Source organism: Gekko japonicus, unplaced genomic scaffold, assembly GCF_001447785.1.
Source record: "Gekko japonicus isolate JY-2015 unplaced genomic scaffold, Gekko_japonicus_V1.1 scaffold1266, whole genome shotgun sequence".
In the NCBI taxonomy this organism is placed as follows: Eukaryota; Metazoa; Chordata; class Lepidosauria; order Squamata; family Gekkonidae; genus Gekko; species Gekko japonicus.
In genome coordinates this window covers 455,385-470,266 of record NW_015169813.1, presented here as the reverse complement: position 1 = coordinate 470,266, position 14,882 = coordinate 455,385, and the positions used below count along the sequence as shown (strand labels likewise).

At 47.8% G+C, this 14,882-nt stretch overlaps 1 protein-coding gene across 1 annotated transcript in view; it reads left to right on the top strand.

Annotated features, from left to right (window-relative positions):
• The window catches only part of LOC107115443 (nuclear receptor ROR-beta-like), a 50,249-nt gene extending 44,497 nt beyond the window's left edge, over positions 1 to 5,752 (top strand). The window contains 4 exon segments of the mRNA XM_015417152.1: positions 822 to 929; positions 2,553 to 2,663; positions 4,097 to 4,209; positions 5,591 to 5,752. Of these exon segments, the coding sequence (XP_015272638.1) occupies positions 822 to 929; positions 2,553 to 2,663; positions 4,097 to 4,209; positions 5,591 to 5,752 (494 nt within the window).
• The last annotated feature ends 9,130 nt before the right edge of the window (positions 5,753 to 14,882 follow it).

Sequence of the window (14,882 nt, the reverse complement as noted above, 5' to 3'; positions counted from 1 at the left end):
CCCCCACGGCAGTTTTCTTCTCAGCTGAGCTCTGACACTGGGAGTGAGTTTTCCTAGGGAAAAGAGCTGGGGGGGAGGCTATGGGGCATTCAGAAGCCGGTGTGTGTGAGGGTCCAGTCCAGTGTTCCCTCTAAGCTGAGTCGGTGTGAGCTAGCTCACCATTTTTTAGCCTCCGGCTCACACGTTTTTGTCCGAGCTCAGGAAGGAGGGCTCCGGAGCAAACTAATTGATGCAGGAGCCAAATGGCTCGCTCAGAACTTTGATGCCGGTAGCTCACAAGGTAGAATTTTTGCTCACAAGACTCCACAGCTTAGAGGGAACATTGGTCCAGTCCCCCCCCCCACACTTTAACTCCAATGTCGGTAGGCCCAGGTTGAACAAAAGATCTTGTCAGACTTGGCCCTAAGTACCACATTACTGACCACAAAGCTGAACGGGAAAACCAGAGTATTTTAAGAAAGCGGTACGCCACGCCTCTGTAGGCAGCGTCTTTACAACCTGATACATCGGAACACACAAACGGGCTTTTCTAACCTCGCCTTTTCTTCTTCCTTCCCTTTTTTATTTTACTTTATTCCACCTCTTCTTTCCTTACGGGGTTAATATGCCTCTTTTTTGGATTTTTCCATATCGCCCGTTCTACAAATGACCCTCATTCTGGGTTTTTTTGTATCCACGTGATTGAAACGTTTTTTTTAAAAAACGGTATTTTCAACATGGGGGTGTGTGTTTTGGATTTTCCCTTTTTGTATCGTGTGGGGATGACGGACACCTCCCGCCGTTCCTCTCCCGCCCTCTGGCGGTCTTTCTGTCTGCATCAGGTTGCTTGGAAGTTCTCCTCATCCGAATGATCCGGGCCTTCAACCCGCTGAACAACACGGTGCTCTTCGATGGGAAGTATGGCGGGATGCAGATGTTCAAATCTCTCGGTAAGCAGGCGGTGTTTTCTTAGTCCTGGCAGCCATGTCTTGTGGCATGGGATGTCTTGCCTTTTTCCGTTTTGCCCTGACCCTGGATAGCCTAGGCTAGCCCGCTCTCATCAGAGCTCAGAAGCTAAGCAGGGTCGGCCTTGGTTAGACTCGCATGGGAGACCACTGAAGAAGTCCAGGGTTGCTACACAGGCAGGCGACGGCAAACTACCTCTGAACAACTCTTGCCTTGAAAACCCTGCAGGGTGGCCATAAGCAGGCCCATAGCTACAGTGGGGCACCTTGGGGCTAGGCCCCCCCGAACTACTGGGAAGACCCCATCACTTCCCAACCAGTCCAGGGCCCCCGAGCGGCGGTGAATGTGGGGAAGGAGCGGGGTATTCTTGCACAGCTGTTTGGTGCAAAGGGCCGGCTATGGTGGCAGCGCGGAGCCAGACAGCCCCTCTCTATTCCCCCCAGAAAGCCTTTTTAACTTTACCTTTAATTCGATTAGCCAGTGGCCCCCTAAGAAACTTAAATGCCCCCCTCCGACTGAAAAAATCCTAGCTACAGGCCTGGCCATAAGTCAACTGTGACTGAACAGCCCTTTCCACCCCCACCATCTTTCCCCTTATAGGGTGTGTGTGTCTGTTGTTGTTTTTATAACAAGGTTCTCTGGGGCGTATATGGGGACAGACGGTCCTGAAAGTATGCTGGTCCCAGGTCAGGCGTAGGGCTTAATTGTGCTGCCCACAATCCCCAGGGGGGATGAAATTGCTTCTACCCTGAAAGGAGGCTTTTTGTAGTAACGTTCCCCCCGCCCCCTTTCGCTTCTCACTTGCCCACACTTGAGAGCCAGTTTGGTGTAGTGATTAAGTGTGTGGACTCTCATCTGGGAGAACCATACTCTAATCTGGGACAACCAGGTTTGATTCCCCGCTCCTCCGCTTGCACCTGCTGGATGACCTTGGGCAAGCCATAGTTTTGGCACAGCTGTTCTTCAAAAAGAGCAGTCTCTGTCAGAGCTCTCTCAGCCCCACCTGCCTCACAGGGTGTCTGTTGTGGGGAGGGGAAGGGAAAGGAGTTTGTAAGCCGTTCTCCCTTGGGTAGTGAGGGGCAGGGTATAAATCCAATCTCTTCTTCTTTCTTCTTCCTCCGTAAAGAGAAGTGAGGTTTCCTGGCCTCAGAGAAAAACAGGAGGCAACAATTTAGCTTTTAAGAACAGGGGGAAGGAGCAGGGGAAGGAAGGAGGTGAAGATAGTTGGGGGGGCAGGGGAGGCAAAACGTCCCTACCAAGATAGGGGGGACTTATCCACTTTGACATTCTCCGGGAGGGGGGAAATATTCGGGCAACTAGAGAGCCAGTTTGGTGTAGTGGTTAGGAACATGGACTCTAATCTGGGAGAACCGGGTTTGATTCCCCTACGCCTCCACATGCAGCCAGCTGGGTGACCTTGAGTCAGTCACAAGTTCTCTCAGAACTGTTCTCTCAAGAGCAGTCCTCGAAAGAGCTCTCTCGGCCCCACCTACCTCACAGGGTGTCTGTTGTGGGGAGGGGAAGGGAAAGGAGTTTGTAAGCTGCTCTGAGACTCCTTTGGGTAGTGAAGGGCGGGGTATAAATCCAATCTCTTCTTCTTCACTTAGGCTGTGATGACCTGATCAGCGCCGTCTTTGAACTGGGAAGGAATCTTTGCCGGCTCCAGCTCTCCGACGAGGAGGTGGCTCTCTTCACTGCAGCCGTCCTACTGTCTCCAGGTGGGTGATCTGAGCCCAAATGAACCTGGCTCCTCCTCCACTCCTGGTCCAGTAGTAGCCAAAGCACTTAAACAGTTGGCTGGTCCAGCCGAGCGGCTCTTAACTATCGGCCTGAATCCCAGCAGCTGCTTTCTGTGGCAAAGTCTGCCAGAAGACATCAGTGGTTTCCTGATTGTCTCTCTTCTGTCAGTTCAAACTGGGGATATCTAGCAGCAGTGCTCCCTCTAAGCTGTGGAGTCTTGTGAGCAAAAATTATACTATGTGAGCTACCGGCATTCAAGTTGTGAGTGAGCGTGAGGTTCTTGCTTATAGGGGAAACGGTTTTACGTTTAAACACTCTCTGAGTACATAAACTTGGTAGTTTTATGCTGCCACCAGGAATTAAAAATTCCAAATCTCTCTCTTTTGGTAGTATGACCTAGGGTCTGGGCACTTCAGAGGACTATGTGGCCCTGAGGAAGTACTGTACTGATTTCTGGGATAAGTTTAAACAAAAAATGATTTATTTAATAAAAAACAAAATAGGTTTCTGGTTATTTTGAACAGTTGCTGAAGAAAGGAACTTGTAAATATAACTGGCAAAGCTTGGTGCCACGAACAGTCTCTCAAACGCCAAAGTCCACTCTGACAGGCTTATACATTCAGTATAATCTCTCTCTAACTCTCATCTATATAGATATATATCGCCACACAGGTTAGCCTCTTTGTTTTATTCACACAGAATAGGATCAACTCTCTTAGTCACACAGACTAAACTGTTTGTCTTATTCACTCAGAATTAGTCTCAAAATTCCATAGTCCCACAGACTATGTTCTGTCTTCAAACTTCACACACAGAATCTCTCAAAACACACACACAGATTCCTCTCAGAACATCTCCTCCCACACTCTCAGTCATCAGCCAATCAAAATACACTCGTCTCCCTCTATCACTCTCCTTACAGTACTGCAGTCAAACTAAGCATTTAAAGGAACACACACACCAAAACATGGAATCATTACAGTGAGCGATTTGGCTACTGCATAAATTAGTCTGCTCTGGAGCCATCCTTCCTGAGCTAAGACAAAAATGTGTGAGCTGGATGCTAAAAAACTGTGAGCTAGCTCACGCTAACCCAGCTTAGAGGGAACACTGACTGGCAGCAAGATCTAGGCACAACCATGGCAGCTGTACGGCAGGGTCAGCTTTCTGCTGCTCCACAGCGCCACCATTGCAGGTGGCCAGACAGTGGTATTGCAGCTCTTAGCTCAGCAAAGATCAGGGAATACAAGAGGCCAGTGTAGTTCCACCTGACCATTCTCATTTGCTATGCGAACTTTCTCCAAAAGTGTCTTGCTCTATTTGCAAATAGTTTTAAAAGTGCTCTTTTTTTAAATGCTGGTTTTGCAAACAAAGCAATGCCAAGTGATCAATTCGATATTGTCTGTCTCAGATCGCCCCTGGCTGTCGGAGTCCAAGAAAGTCCAGAAACTCCAGGATAAAATCTACTTGGCTCTCCAACAGGAAATTCAGAAGAAAAACTCCAATGAAGACAGACTATCCAAGGTAATAAAATGGGACATCAGACAATAGTCAATTCTAGGTTGGTTCCAGGGTTTGGGAAACCCGAGGCCGGATACCTTCCAGTGGTTCTCTCCAAGAAAGTTGTCTTGTTGTGCATGTGTGCGTGTGTGTGTGTGTGTTGAATCCAGCATGATTCTTGAAAAACATTATTGAAACGGATTTAGAACTAGGGGTCCATCGAGTCAGCTGGCAGAGACACGACCACATCCTTACAGATCAAGGACGTTTTTGAGTGTATTACAAAAGGTGGGGAAACTCCACCTGTGAATTTCTACCTGTGATCAACTTTACCAGTGAATTCCTACCTGTTGTTTATGGAAAATTTGTTCTGAGTACTTTATATGTCTTGCTATTATTAAATCCATTGATTATTGGTGTTAGAATTTGGGCACATGCATTTTTTCCCTTGCACGGCTCCAGATTGCTGCTGAGTGGGGCTCCCTGTGGTAATGAGCGGCCCCCTCACGCCCACAGCTTAGAGGGGGCACTGCCCCCAAGTCGATCTCATTAAAGAAAAAGTCAGCGACTCTCGCTGTAGGGCTTCTTTCTGAGCGCATAAGCTCAGATAGGATTTCTACCCCGCCCCTCACTACCCAAAGGTGTCTCAGAGCGACTTACAAACTCCTTTCCCTTCCCCTCCCCACAACAGACCCCCTGTGAGGTCGGTGGGGCTGAGAGAGCTCTTGACAGAAACTGCTCTTTTTCAAGGACAGCTCTTATTAGAACTACGGCTTGCCCAAGGTAATCCAGCCAGGTGCGAGTGGAGGAGTGGGGAATCAAACCCGGTTCTCCCAGATTAGAGTCCGCGCACTTCACCACTACACCAAACTGGCTGACACGAGGGGGGCACCATTGAGCCGGCAATATATTTGACTTCAGTGGAGGGAAAGAATTTTAGAAGGGCATTTGCCCTAGCTAGACGTTCTGCCCTTCCATCTGCGGTTATTCAAGGCAGATACAATAAAAACCCCTACCCTGAAAGGCTATGCCCATGCCTTTTAAGCGAGGTTGAATCGGTAGAGTGTATGTTCTTCAGCTGTCCATTTTACAGGGAGGCTCGTCTTAATATTATTACCCCATTAGTCGATAGGACACCTGGCCACACTACTACAAAGCAAGGCTTCACTGGCTCCTATCAGATAAGAATGCAGAGATTACACATCCAGTCGCTGAGTTTTGTGCATTAATTCTTAGATTGCGGGAATTGCATTTTAAAAGTTCTTAAATTCAGATTTCTATTTTTGTGTATTATGACTGGGGTTTCCCCCCGTCTCCCTCACATGTTATGCTTATTCTGTATGTTTGTCTTAAGACCGTAATAATAATAAATTAAACTGACACGAGAGGGGGTGTTTTTCTGCAGATGGTCTCGAAGCTGCCCTTAATGAAGACGATCTGTAACCTGCACTTGGATAAGTTGGAGTTCTTCCGTCTCGTCCACCCGGAGACGGCCACGGGTTTCCCGCCCCTTTACAAAGAGGTCTTCAGCTCCGAGCTCCACTTCAGCAACCCCCAGGAAAGCTAAGGGTCTTCGGAGGCTCCCACGGGCAAGCTGAGCTTTCGTCCTGGAAGTCTGGGAATGGACCAAAACTTTGGAGGCTGGTTTGGGGAAAGGGAGGGGAGAGACTCCCCCCCCCCGAGGTTTATTTGAAACTAACTGAACTTTGCAAGATTTCGCAAGGCCGTGTTGGCCTTGCTTGTCTTGTGGTGGTCTGCAATAGCTATTGAATGTATTTGCACCTTGGAGGATCCACAAAAGCTGGCTCGTACCGTTCTGGTGATATGAATGTGAACCGCCGTTCGGTAAGAAAGATACCCCGGTAAGCAAGCATGGTCACGTTTCCCGTCCTTCGTTATGCACGTGTTCCGGTGAGGCGCACCCCGTTTTCCTCGTCGCGTGAGCATGCCCACGAAAAATCCCACAGAGCCAGCTGACACCCGCCTGCTGACAATGCTGTTCCCACCTTGTTCTGAAACGATTTGTGTATTGTTATGACTATTATTAGTGGGGGGTGTCTGCGTGTGTGTGTTTGGTTTCGATGGCCTCGGCGGAATGGAAACTGAGCAATACAGACTTACTTCATCAGAGGGAGAGAATCTGAAGTGCAGGGTGGCTGGAGGTGCGAACAGTCTGGTCCTCCAGGTACTGGAACAGCAAAGAGGAGAAGTGAGTTGGGGTAGCCGTTTAATGCATTTTGTACAGATAACTAGGTCAGAGGGCTGGAACCTCTAATCGGACAGGGGAGGAAGAAATGATCAGCGATCTCCACGTTCCTTTCTTAGAAACAATGCTGCCAAGAGAGTAACCGTATAAAAGCAGCTCTCTAGGATGGGATAGATCCCAGAGAGATTCAGATATTTATGCTCCTTCGGGTGGTCCCTTTCAGTTCCACACGGAGGGGTTGTTCAGTTTCTCAAGATTCATTTTGCATTTTAACAAAACGAGAGCAAGTTCTTAGTCCTCATTGTTTGCGGAGAGAAGGTCAGCAAGAGGCTGGGGCCAGGGGATCCATGTTCCGCGTTCTCAATCCTGTTTTTCAGAAACCAAAAGTGATCGAGCTTTCTGTTGTTTTTGTCTGCCTTGGAAATTCCCGTTCTCTAGCTGCCAAGGGATTGCTCCGGAGCAGGAAATTGAGGTGGCCTTGTGGAAATCAACAAACCCCAAGTGAAATTCACTGGAAGAGCTCACTGGGGAAGGCAGGGATTTCTCTTCTGTCTCCCCCGCTGCCTCTCCACTGAATGCAGGAAGCCATTCCTGCAGGTTTAGGTAGCCGGCTCAGATGCTACAGTTATTGCTGCCATGATTAAGGATGGACAGAAATGGCACAGGTGTGGGCGTGTCAAAGGGGACGATGCTGAGAACTTTTTGCACTACTTCTGGTGGAATGGAAACCCCCACCCCCAGAACTGTGCTGAGGCCACTTCAACCTGTCTGCTTTCCAGAGCCAGTCTTGCCGTGAACAGTATCGATGCTGTATAGGAGGGGTCCCCAACCTTTCGGAGCCTGTGGGCACCTTTGAAATTCTGATACAGTGTGGTGGCCGCAGCCAGAAAATGGCTACCACAAAATGGCTGCCGCAGGAGGCGGAGACAGCTGCAAAATAGCTGCTGTCGCTTACCTTAAGAACGTAAGAGATGCCAATGTTGGATCAGGCCAAAGGCCCATCCAGTCCAACACTCTGTATCACACAGTGGCCAGAAATACCAGTGCCATCAGGAGGTCCACCAGTGGGGCCAGGACATTAGAAGCCCTGCCACTGTTGACCCCCCAAGCACCAAGATGACAGAGCATCACTTGCCCCAGAGCCCCTAGCTATACCTTGTGGCTAATAGCCACTGATGGACCTCTGCTCCATATGCTTATCTAATTCCCTCTTGAAGCCGTCCATGCTTGTAGCCGCCACCACTTCCTGTGGCAGTGAATTCCATGTGTTAATCACTCTTTGGGTGAAGAAGTACTTCCTTTTATCCGTTCTAACCCAACCGCTCAGCAATTTCATGGAGTGCCCACGAGTTCTTGTATTGTGAGAAAGGGAGAAAAGTACCTCTTTCTCTACCTTCAGTCGCACAGTGAAGATCCTTGTTACTGTAGCGGTAGCTGCCGCCAAAGCAAGGGTTTTTTTAAAAAAATCTGCACAGCCAATCGGAAACCTTGCTGGGCACAAGCTCCCACCTGGCCCCGCCCACTTGGTGGGGACCAGAGAAGATGTGGGTGGTTGCCATGTTGGGGGCCCCAGCTCTGTACTCCTCTCACATTTGCTGGCATTTTGCAGCCAACTCGACGGCCTGTGCTTTTAGGAACCCCGTCTTCCTCGTTTCCCCTTCCCCTCCTCCACTTACAGCGCAGTTCCCCGAGCTGCAAAGTTAGTATGGCTGTTCCTCAAGGCGATTGCAGAGAGGCCGGGCGTCGTGGTTGCTCGCAGCAAAATGAGACAAAAAGCCAGTGCTGCCGTGAAGACAGTGTTTATTCCCATACGAGCTTTCGCGGGTCACAGGCCACTTCATCCTGCCTTCGGGGTTGTGCTTTTGGACTCTCCCCCACCCACCCAATAATAATGTCAGATTGGTTTCCCCCAAGGCATTGGGATGAGGGAGCCAAAGGAAAAGAGCAACTGGATTTCTGTGTGTTGCCATTCGGAACAGGAGGGAGTGATTTAATGTAATTCTTCAGTGCTGTAGAGATGAGTGCCCTGCAGTGTTGGGAGAGGGGGAGAATGGTACCTGCCCCGACAATTAATGGCATTGTCTGAATGAGACACAAGATGAAGGTCAGTTTCTTCATTTCATTCTCCCAAAAGCCAGGAAGCTGGAAAGATGGAATGCTTGCTTGCTGAATTCTGGCCCACGCACACCGCGAATATCACCTTCCTATGTTTCTAATAAAGCACTTTACTAACCTGGTATTGCTGGAGCTAAACCCCAACTAAGTTATAGTTTAAAGAAGGGCAATGTATTTGACAATAGGTTTTACCACACTGTCATTTCCCTCACTTGTATGTCCCTGTTGCTCCAGCGGTTTCTCCCCCCTGTTCTGTTTGTGTTTTGCTCCCTCTAGTGGTCGATTCGATATTACACTGCTGTATGTCCAGCATAAAAACCTGCAGTTTAAATCTGCAGGGAGGTACGCCTGGTGTAAAATGATGTAATATCGAATCAACCACTAGAGGGAGCAAACACACGTGGAACAGAAAAGAATCCCAAAGCAATAGAAACACACGACAAGGAAAATGACAAATGTGGAAAAGCCCAGCGTTTAAACAAAAACCCTACAATGGTATCAAATTATTACTTATAGTATAATGACCATATGAGGATGGTATCTGAATTCCACAATGAGCCCAGTGTTGATTCCTGTGGGGCCCACAGAGAGAGAGAGAGAGACTTTACTCATGCACTTTCCCCATTGGTTTCAAATATGAAGAAAAGAAATTATGCTGAATGGCTCATTGTATTGTTTAATCAGAGCTTTCACTATAGTGGGCTCAGTTAGATGCCAATATCTTGGAAGAGTAGGGTTTAATGTTTTGTTCTTCACTTTAACTATGGTCCCCATGCCCTTTTAATTTAAAAAAAAAACCAAGTTATAATTCTAATAAGAAACTCAATTGCAAGTGGGTGAATAGTGGGTTGAAACAGTACAGAACAATCGACATTTTTATTGCAGAAGAATTCCGGAAGCATGAAGTGACCTAGGTTGGGGGGGAGATTTACATATGACCTTGAATGCATGGTTGGATTGGTTCAGCGGCCATTCCCTTGCCCCAAGGAACTCTGGGAACTGGGGTCTCCAACAGAAGTCTTGACACCCTGCCATACTACAATTCCCATGATTCTTTGGGGATGCCATGACAGTTAAACCAGTGTTATTCTGTAGTACAGAAATGTGTATTGTTTGCAAGAATAAACACGGGATTCTGAGAAATCAAAAAAGACATGGCCTCTAGCACCGAATTCCACATTCTGAGAATCTTGACCTTTAAAAAAAAAAAGTGCAAGTTTCCACTCCTCGTGGCTTTGACACTCCTGGTTTTGAGGACGCACGTGAAAAAGGAACCGGACAGGGAACCGAGCCCGATCTTTAGTAGTCAGGGGGACTTCCAGGGGTTTACAGGAAGAGAATCAGGAACAAAATGAAACCAAGCAATGAAGGATCATCCTTTCTAAAGTGATGATCAGCATAAATACAGTATATATAATCTATATAATATTTTTTTTGGAGCAATGGAAACTCTAGATGTATATTTATCACCTCTACAACCCTCACACTGTGTATGAAAAGGAAAAAAAAAGGATTGGTTAATGATGTATTTATTCTTGTGAATGTCGGTGCAAAAGAGAAATCTAAAAAAAAATCGCTGTCTGTTTTATGTTGTTTTTATGTTTGGGGGGAGAGAAGAAATGGAATGCATTTGTTTAAACACAAACTCACTCTTGGCGTTAGGGAACGGACAGGCTTTCTTGGGGGGGGGACTGACCTTTTTTAGACTTAGGATAACAAAACGGCTTCTGTTTGCATTGAATGTTTTGTCGTGTAAAGATTGTAATTTCTATTTTTTTAAAGAAAACAAAAACAGCCCCTAAATTTCCTGCTGGGGACCAGTCCACTTCGAAGATGCGGAGCTGGCGAAAGTTTATTTAAAAGAGAAGGGAGGGAGATGAAATTTTTCACGAACTCTTAAAGAAGTAATATAACGTGTATTAAAATCAAACCTTTCAATGAGATGTATTCTAGAGAGAGAGAGAGAGAGAGAGATGTATATCGCACAAGATCTTATGGGGCAAACACAATAAAGTGTTTTACAGGGTGAAAAAAAAATAACAGACTGGGTGTCTTTTTTCTCCTCGCCAATCAACTTTTTAAGCTTGTTGCTACAGTTCAAGAATTTGAGAAGAATTGCAGCAATTATAGGTCAACAAACAGGGGCCCTGTGAGGCTCACAAGGGGGGAATCCCATCTCTGCCCCCATTACCCAGCCTGGCACAGCTCCAGATCCCACCACCAGCGGTCGTTTCCTGCAGGAGCGCACAGGAGCGGAGCTCCGGCAGTAAAGAGCCCAGGGGGTGGGCACATGCAACAAGCCTCGCCCCCTCGCCTCCTTCTATCTTTTTTCCCCTCTTTCCCTCTTTCCCTCCTTCTTTCTTTCTTTTCCCCAAGGTTTGCACAAAAATCTCTTTAGCATCAGAATGGCCCCAATCTGCGGATTTAGGTATCCGCAGATGGGGGCCAGACTTAGGTATCCGCAAATGGGGGCCAGACTTAGCCACCATTCCAGGAGGGCCTGCAAATGCCATGTTGGACAAATGATGGGAGGAAAGCCTTGTTTATCTGTAGAACCAGGCGTCATTTCCTGCAGGAGCACACAGGAGCAGAGCTTCAGCAGTAAAGAGCCCAGGGGGTGGGCACATGCAACAAGCCCCACCCCCTGTTCCCAGCAGCCCTCAGTCAGAGCAAGAAGCAGCCAGGTAAGTTGCAGAACTCCCCCCAGCCCCCCGGTCCAAAACAGTCCAGTGGCACCTTTAAGACCAAGTTTTATTCAGGTACAAGCTCTCCCTCCTCTGTGAGGACAGATCTGCACGTCCCCCCCCCCAATAGCTAGCAATCCAAAACAGTCCAGTGGAGCCTGAGCGGTGGGTGTTGCCTTCTGACACACTTCCGGTGATGTCAGGGGGTGTGGCATATGCAAATAAGTTATGCTAATGAGTTATGCTAATGAGCTCCTGCACCTCTTTTTCTACGAAATGACCCCTGTGCAGAACTGTCACAAATGCCAAATAAGGACCTGCTCACAACATGGGAATCGGTTGATTAGGTGACTTTTTGTTTCTTTCCGGCTGAACCCCCATTGGGTCTGCTTCAGTTTTGCTGCTGTTGCTGCTGCTGGCATACGCACCTTTAAAGAATCTGAACCCCTGATGAATGACAACACGTCGGAAATCACACTCACTAAGTTTTAACAGGGTGTCATCATAAGAACAAGAGATCAGCCCCGCTGCAGCAGACCTGTGGTCCATCCAGTCCAGCATCTTCTTTCACATAGTGGCCAATCATATGTCCCCCAAAAGGCCTACAACCTAGAAACAGAGGCCAAAGCTTTCCCCCCAGTTGTCCCCCCCCCCAACATTGGCACTCGTACTGTCTCTGAAAGTGGAGGTTCCTTTTAAACCTTTCTGGCCAATAACCCTTGACTGTCTTATCCTCCACAAATTCGTCTAATCCCTTTAAAAGACCATCTAAGCCAACTAAACTATACACAGGAAGCTGCGTTATACTGAATCAGACTATTGTTTCATCCTTGGTTTTTATGCAGGACATAAAGCTATGTAATATCACAGTGACCACTAGAGGGAGCAAAAGGCATGCAGAACAGGGGGGGGACACCAAAGCAACAGAAATACACAGGTGAGGAAAAGCCCTATATCTGGGTGTGGATTCAGGGGCTCAGGTTGTGGACATGTTTTATATTTAGGCAAACAAAAAAGCTCGCTGTTGTATTTGCTCCATGCTGATTAATTCTGGGCCAATACATGGCTTCTTGAGCTCATTTTGACACTTCTCAATATGATGATTTATATATAATGATGATGATGATGACACTTCTCAATGCTTCGTGGAACTTCTGCAACACTGCTCTTCAAAATCACTCCATCTGCCGCTCCATTGCTCATGCCTACAATTCCAGTTGTGTCTGATTCTCGTATCATGACTATCTTTCATTTCAGGACAATGATCGCTCACAACCTTAGTCAGAGTCTGCAATTCTTATCCATGTCTTCTTTAATGTTGCTATTTCTTACTTGGTAGTTGTCAGAGAAACAGTTTGGTGTAGTAGTTAGGAGCACTGACTCTAATCTGGGAGAACCGGGTTTGATTCCCCACTTCGCATGCAGCTGCTGGTATGACCTTGGGTCAGTCACAAGTTCTCTCAGAGCTGTTCTCTCAAGGGCAGTTCTCGGGAGAGCTCTCTCAGCCCCACCTACCTCCCAGGCTGTCTGTTGTGGGGAGGGGAAGGGGATTGTAAGCCGCTCTGAGAAGGGTGGGGTATAAATCCAGTTTCATCTCTTCTCTTGTCCAGGTCCAGGCCTGGGCCCTGACCTGACTTCCCACCCACCCAGTGAGCCGGGGGAGGGGGCAGCCAGGCAGAGAAACAGCACCAAGTGAGCCAGTCAAGGGAAGGAGGACGGCCAGGGTGTCGTAACCAATGTTCCCTCTAAGCTGAGTTAGTGTGAGCTAGCTCACAAATTTTTAGCCTCCGGCTCACACATTTTTGTCTTAGCTCAGGAAGGAGGGCTCCAGAGCAAACTAACGTATGCAGCAGCCAAATCGTTTGCTCACAACTTTAACGCCAATAGCTCACGAAGTACAATTTTCGCTCACAAGACTCCACAGCTTAGAGGGAGCGTTGGTCGTAACCCCATCTCTTTCCCATACTGAAGCCGGTTACGAAACCCGCTCGACCAGGATGGCAGAATGCAGGCATGCCAGGGCAATGCAGGGCGGGCCTCACTGTAGTGAAGTGATAATTGAATATTGACGTTTTCGTTCCATTCTCCAGAGCCTATACCGCTACTCTGGGATGGGGGCGGGGGGACAACAGCCCCAGAAAGTGCATCAGCCGAGACCAAACATTTTCCTGGTGTATAGTGTTCCAAAAAGGCCTGGGGACACACAAGCCACCATTTGTGCAACAATTGACCTTGGGCCGGTCACATTCATAGAATCATAGAGTTGGAAGGGACCTCCAGGGTCATCTAGTCCAACCCCCTGCACAATGCAGGAAATTTACAAATAACTCCACACACACACACACCCAGTGACCCCTGCTCCATGCCCAGAAGATGACAAAAATCTCCAGGATCCCTGGCCAAATTAGTCCAGAGGAAAATCGCTTCCTGACCCCAGAGTGGCGATCAGCATTTCCCCGGGCGTGTAAGAAAGGGCCACAAGAACTAAGCTCCGAGGCAACCCTTCCTGCCCTCCCTCTCATGATCTGCCGAAGTTCACAGAATCTGCAATGCTTTCAGATGGCCATCTAGCCTCTGTTTTAAAAACCTCCAAAGAAGGAGAGCCCACCACCTCCCAAGGAAGCCTGTTCCACTGAGGAACCACTCTGTCAGGAAGTTCTTCCTAAAGTTTAGCTAAAAACTCTTCTGATTTAATTTCATCCCACTGGTTCTGGTTCGACCTTCTGGGACAACAGAAAACACCTCCACACCAACCATCCTCTATATGACAGCCCTTCAAGTACCCGAAGATGTACTCGCTCAGCCTAACCTACCTCACAGGGTTGTTGTGAGAATAAAATGGAGGAGAATTATGTAAGCTCCTTTGGGTCCCAAAAGGGGAAAGAGCAGTGTATAAACAAAACAAGCAAATAGTGGCGTACCAACTATGGGTCTTCTTTGCTACAGCGCTGGTGGCTTTTATGTGGGGTGGTATGTTTGACGAATGTACTATCACAGGGCAGATGGAAACTGGTAGATACGGGGTGGGAGTCATTCACTTATTTCCGTTACTTATATAGTCTGTTTTTCTCACTGGGGCTCAAGGTGGAGAAATCAATTCAATGAACAAGGTGGGACTTCCAACAGACACTGCAGTAGGATTTGACTTGTAGAACTCTGGAAGCGACCAGAGGAGAAGCAAAGCGTAAGTACTAACATGACGTTGATAAAGAGCCAGTTTGGTGTAGTGGTTAGGAGCGCAGACTCTAATCTGGGAAAACCGGGTTTGATTCCCCACTCCTCCACATGCAGCTTGCTGGTGTGACCTTGGGTCAGTCACAAGTTCTCTCAGAGCTGTTCTCGAAAGAGCTCTCTCAGTTCCACCTACCTCACAGGCAGTGTTCCCTCTAAGCGGAGTTAGTGTGAGCTAGCTCACAGGTTTTTAGCCTCCGGCTCACCCAGCAAATTCCCCCTCTGAGTCAGTCCTTCTCAGTGAAGCAATAGAGTTCTTTGAAAATTTTGGAGCTGTTTTATCAGTCCAACCTAAATGCAATATGGGTTACATATATACGGTTGCGAGAACGGTGGAAAACGATGGTTTCCATCAACATCGGACACAACCAGTGTTCCCTCTAAGCTGAGTGAGTGTGAGCTAGCTCACAGTTTTTTAGCCTCCGGCTCACACATTTTTGTCTCCGCTCAGGAAGGATGGC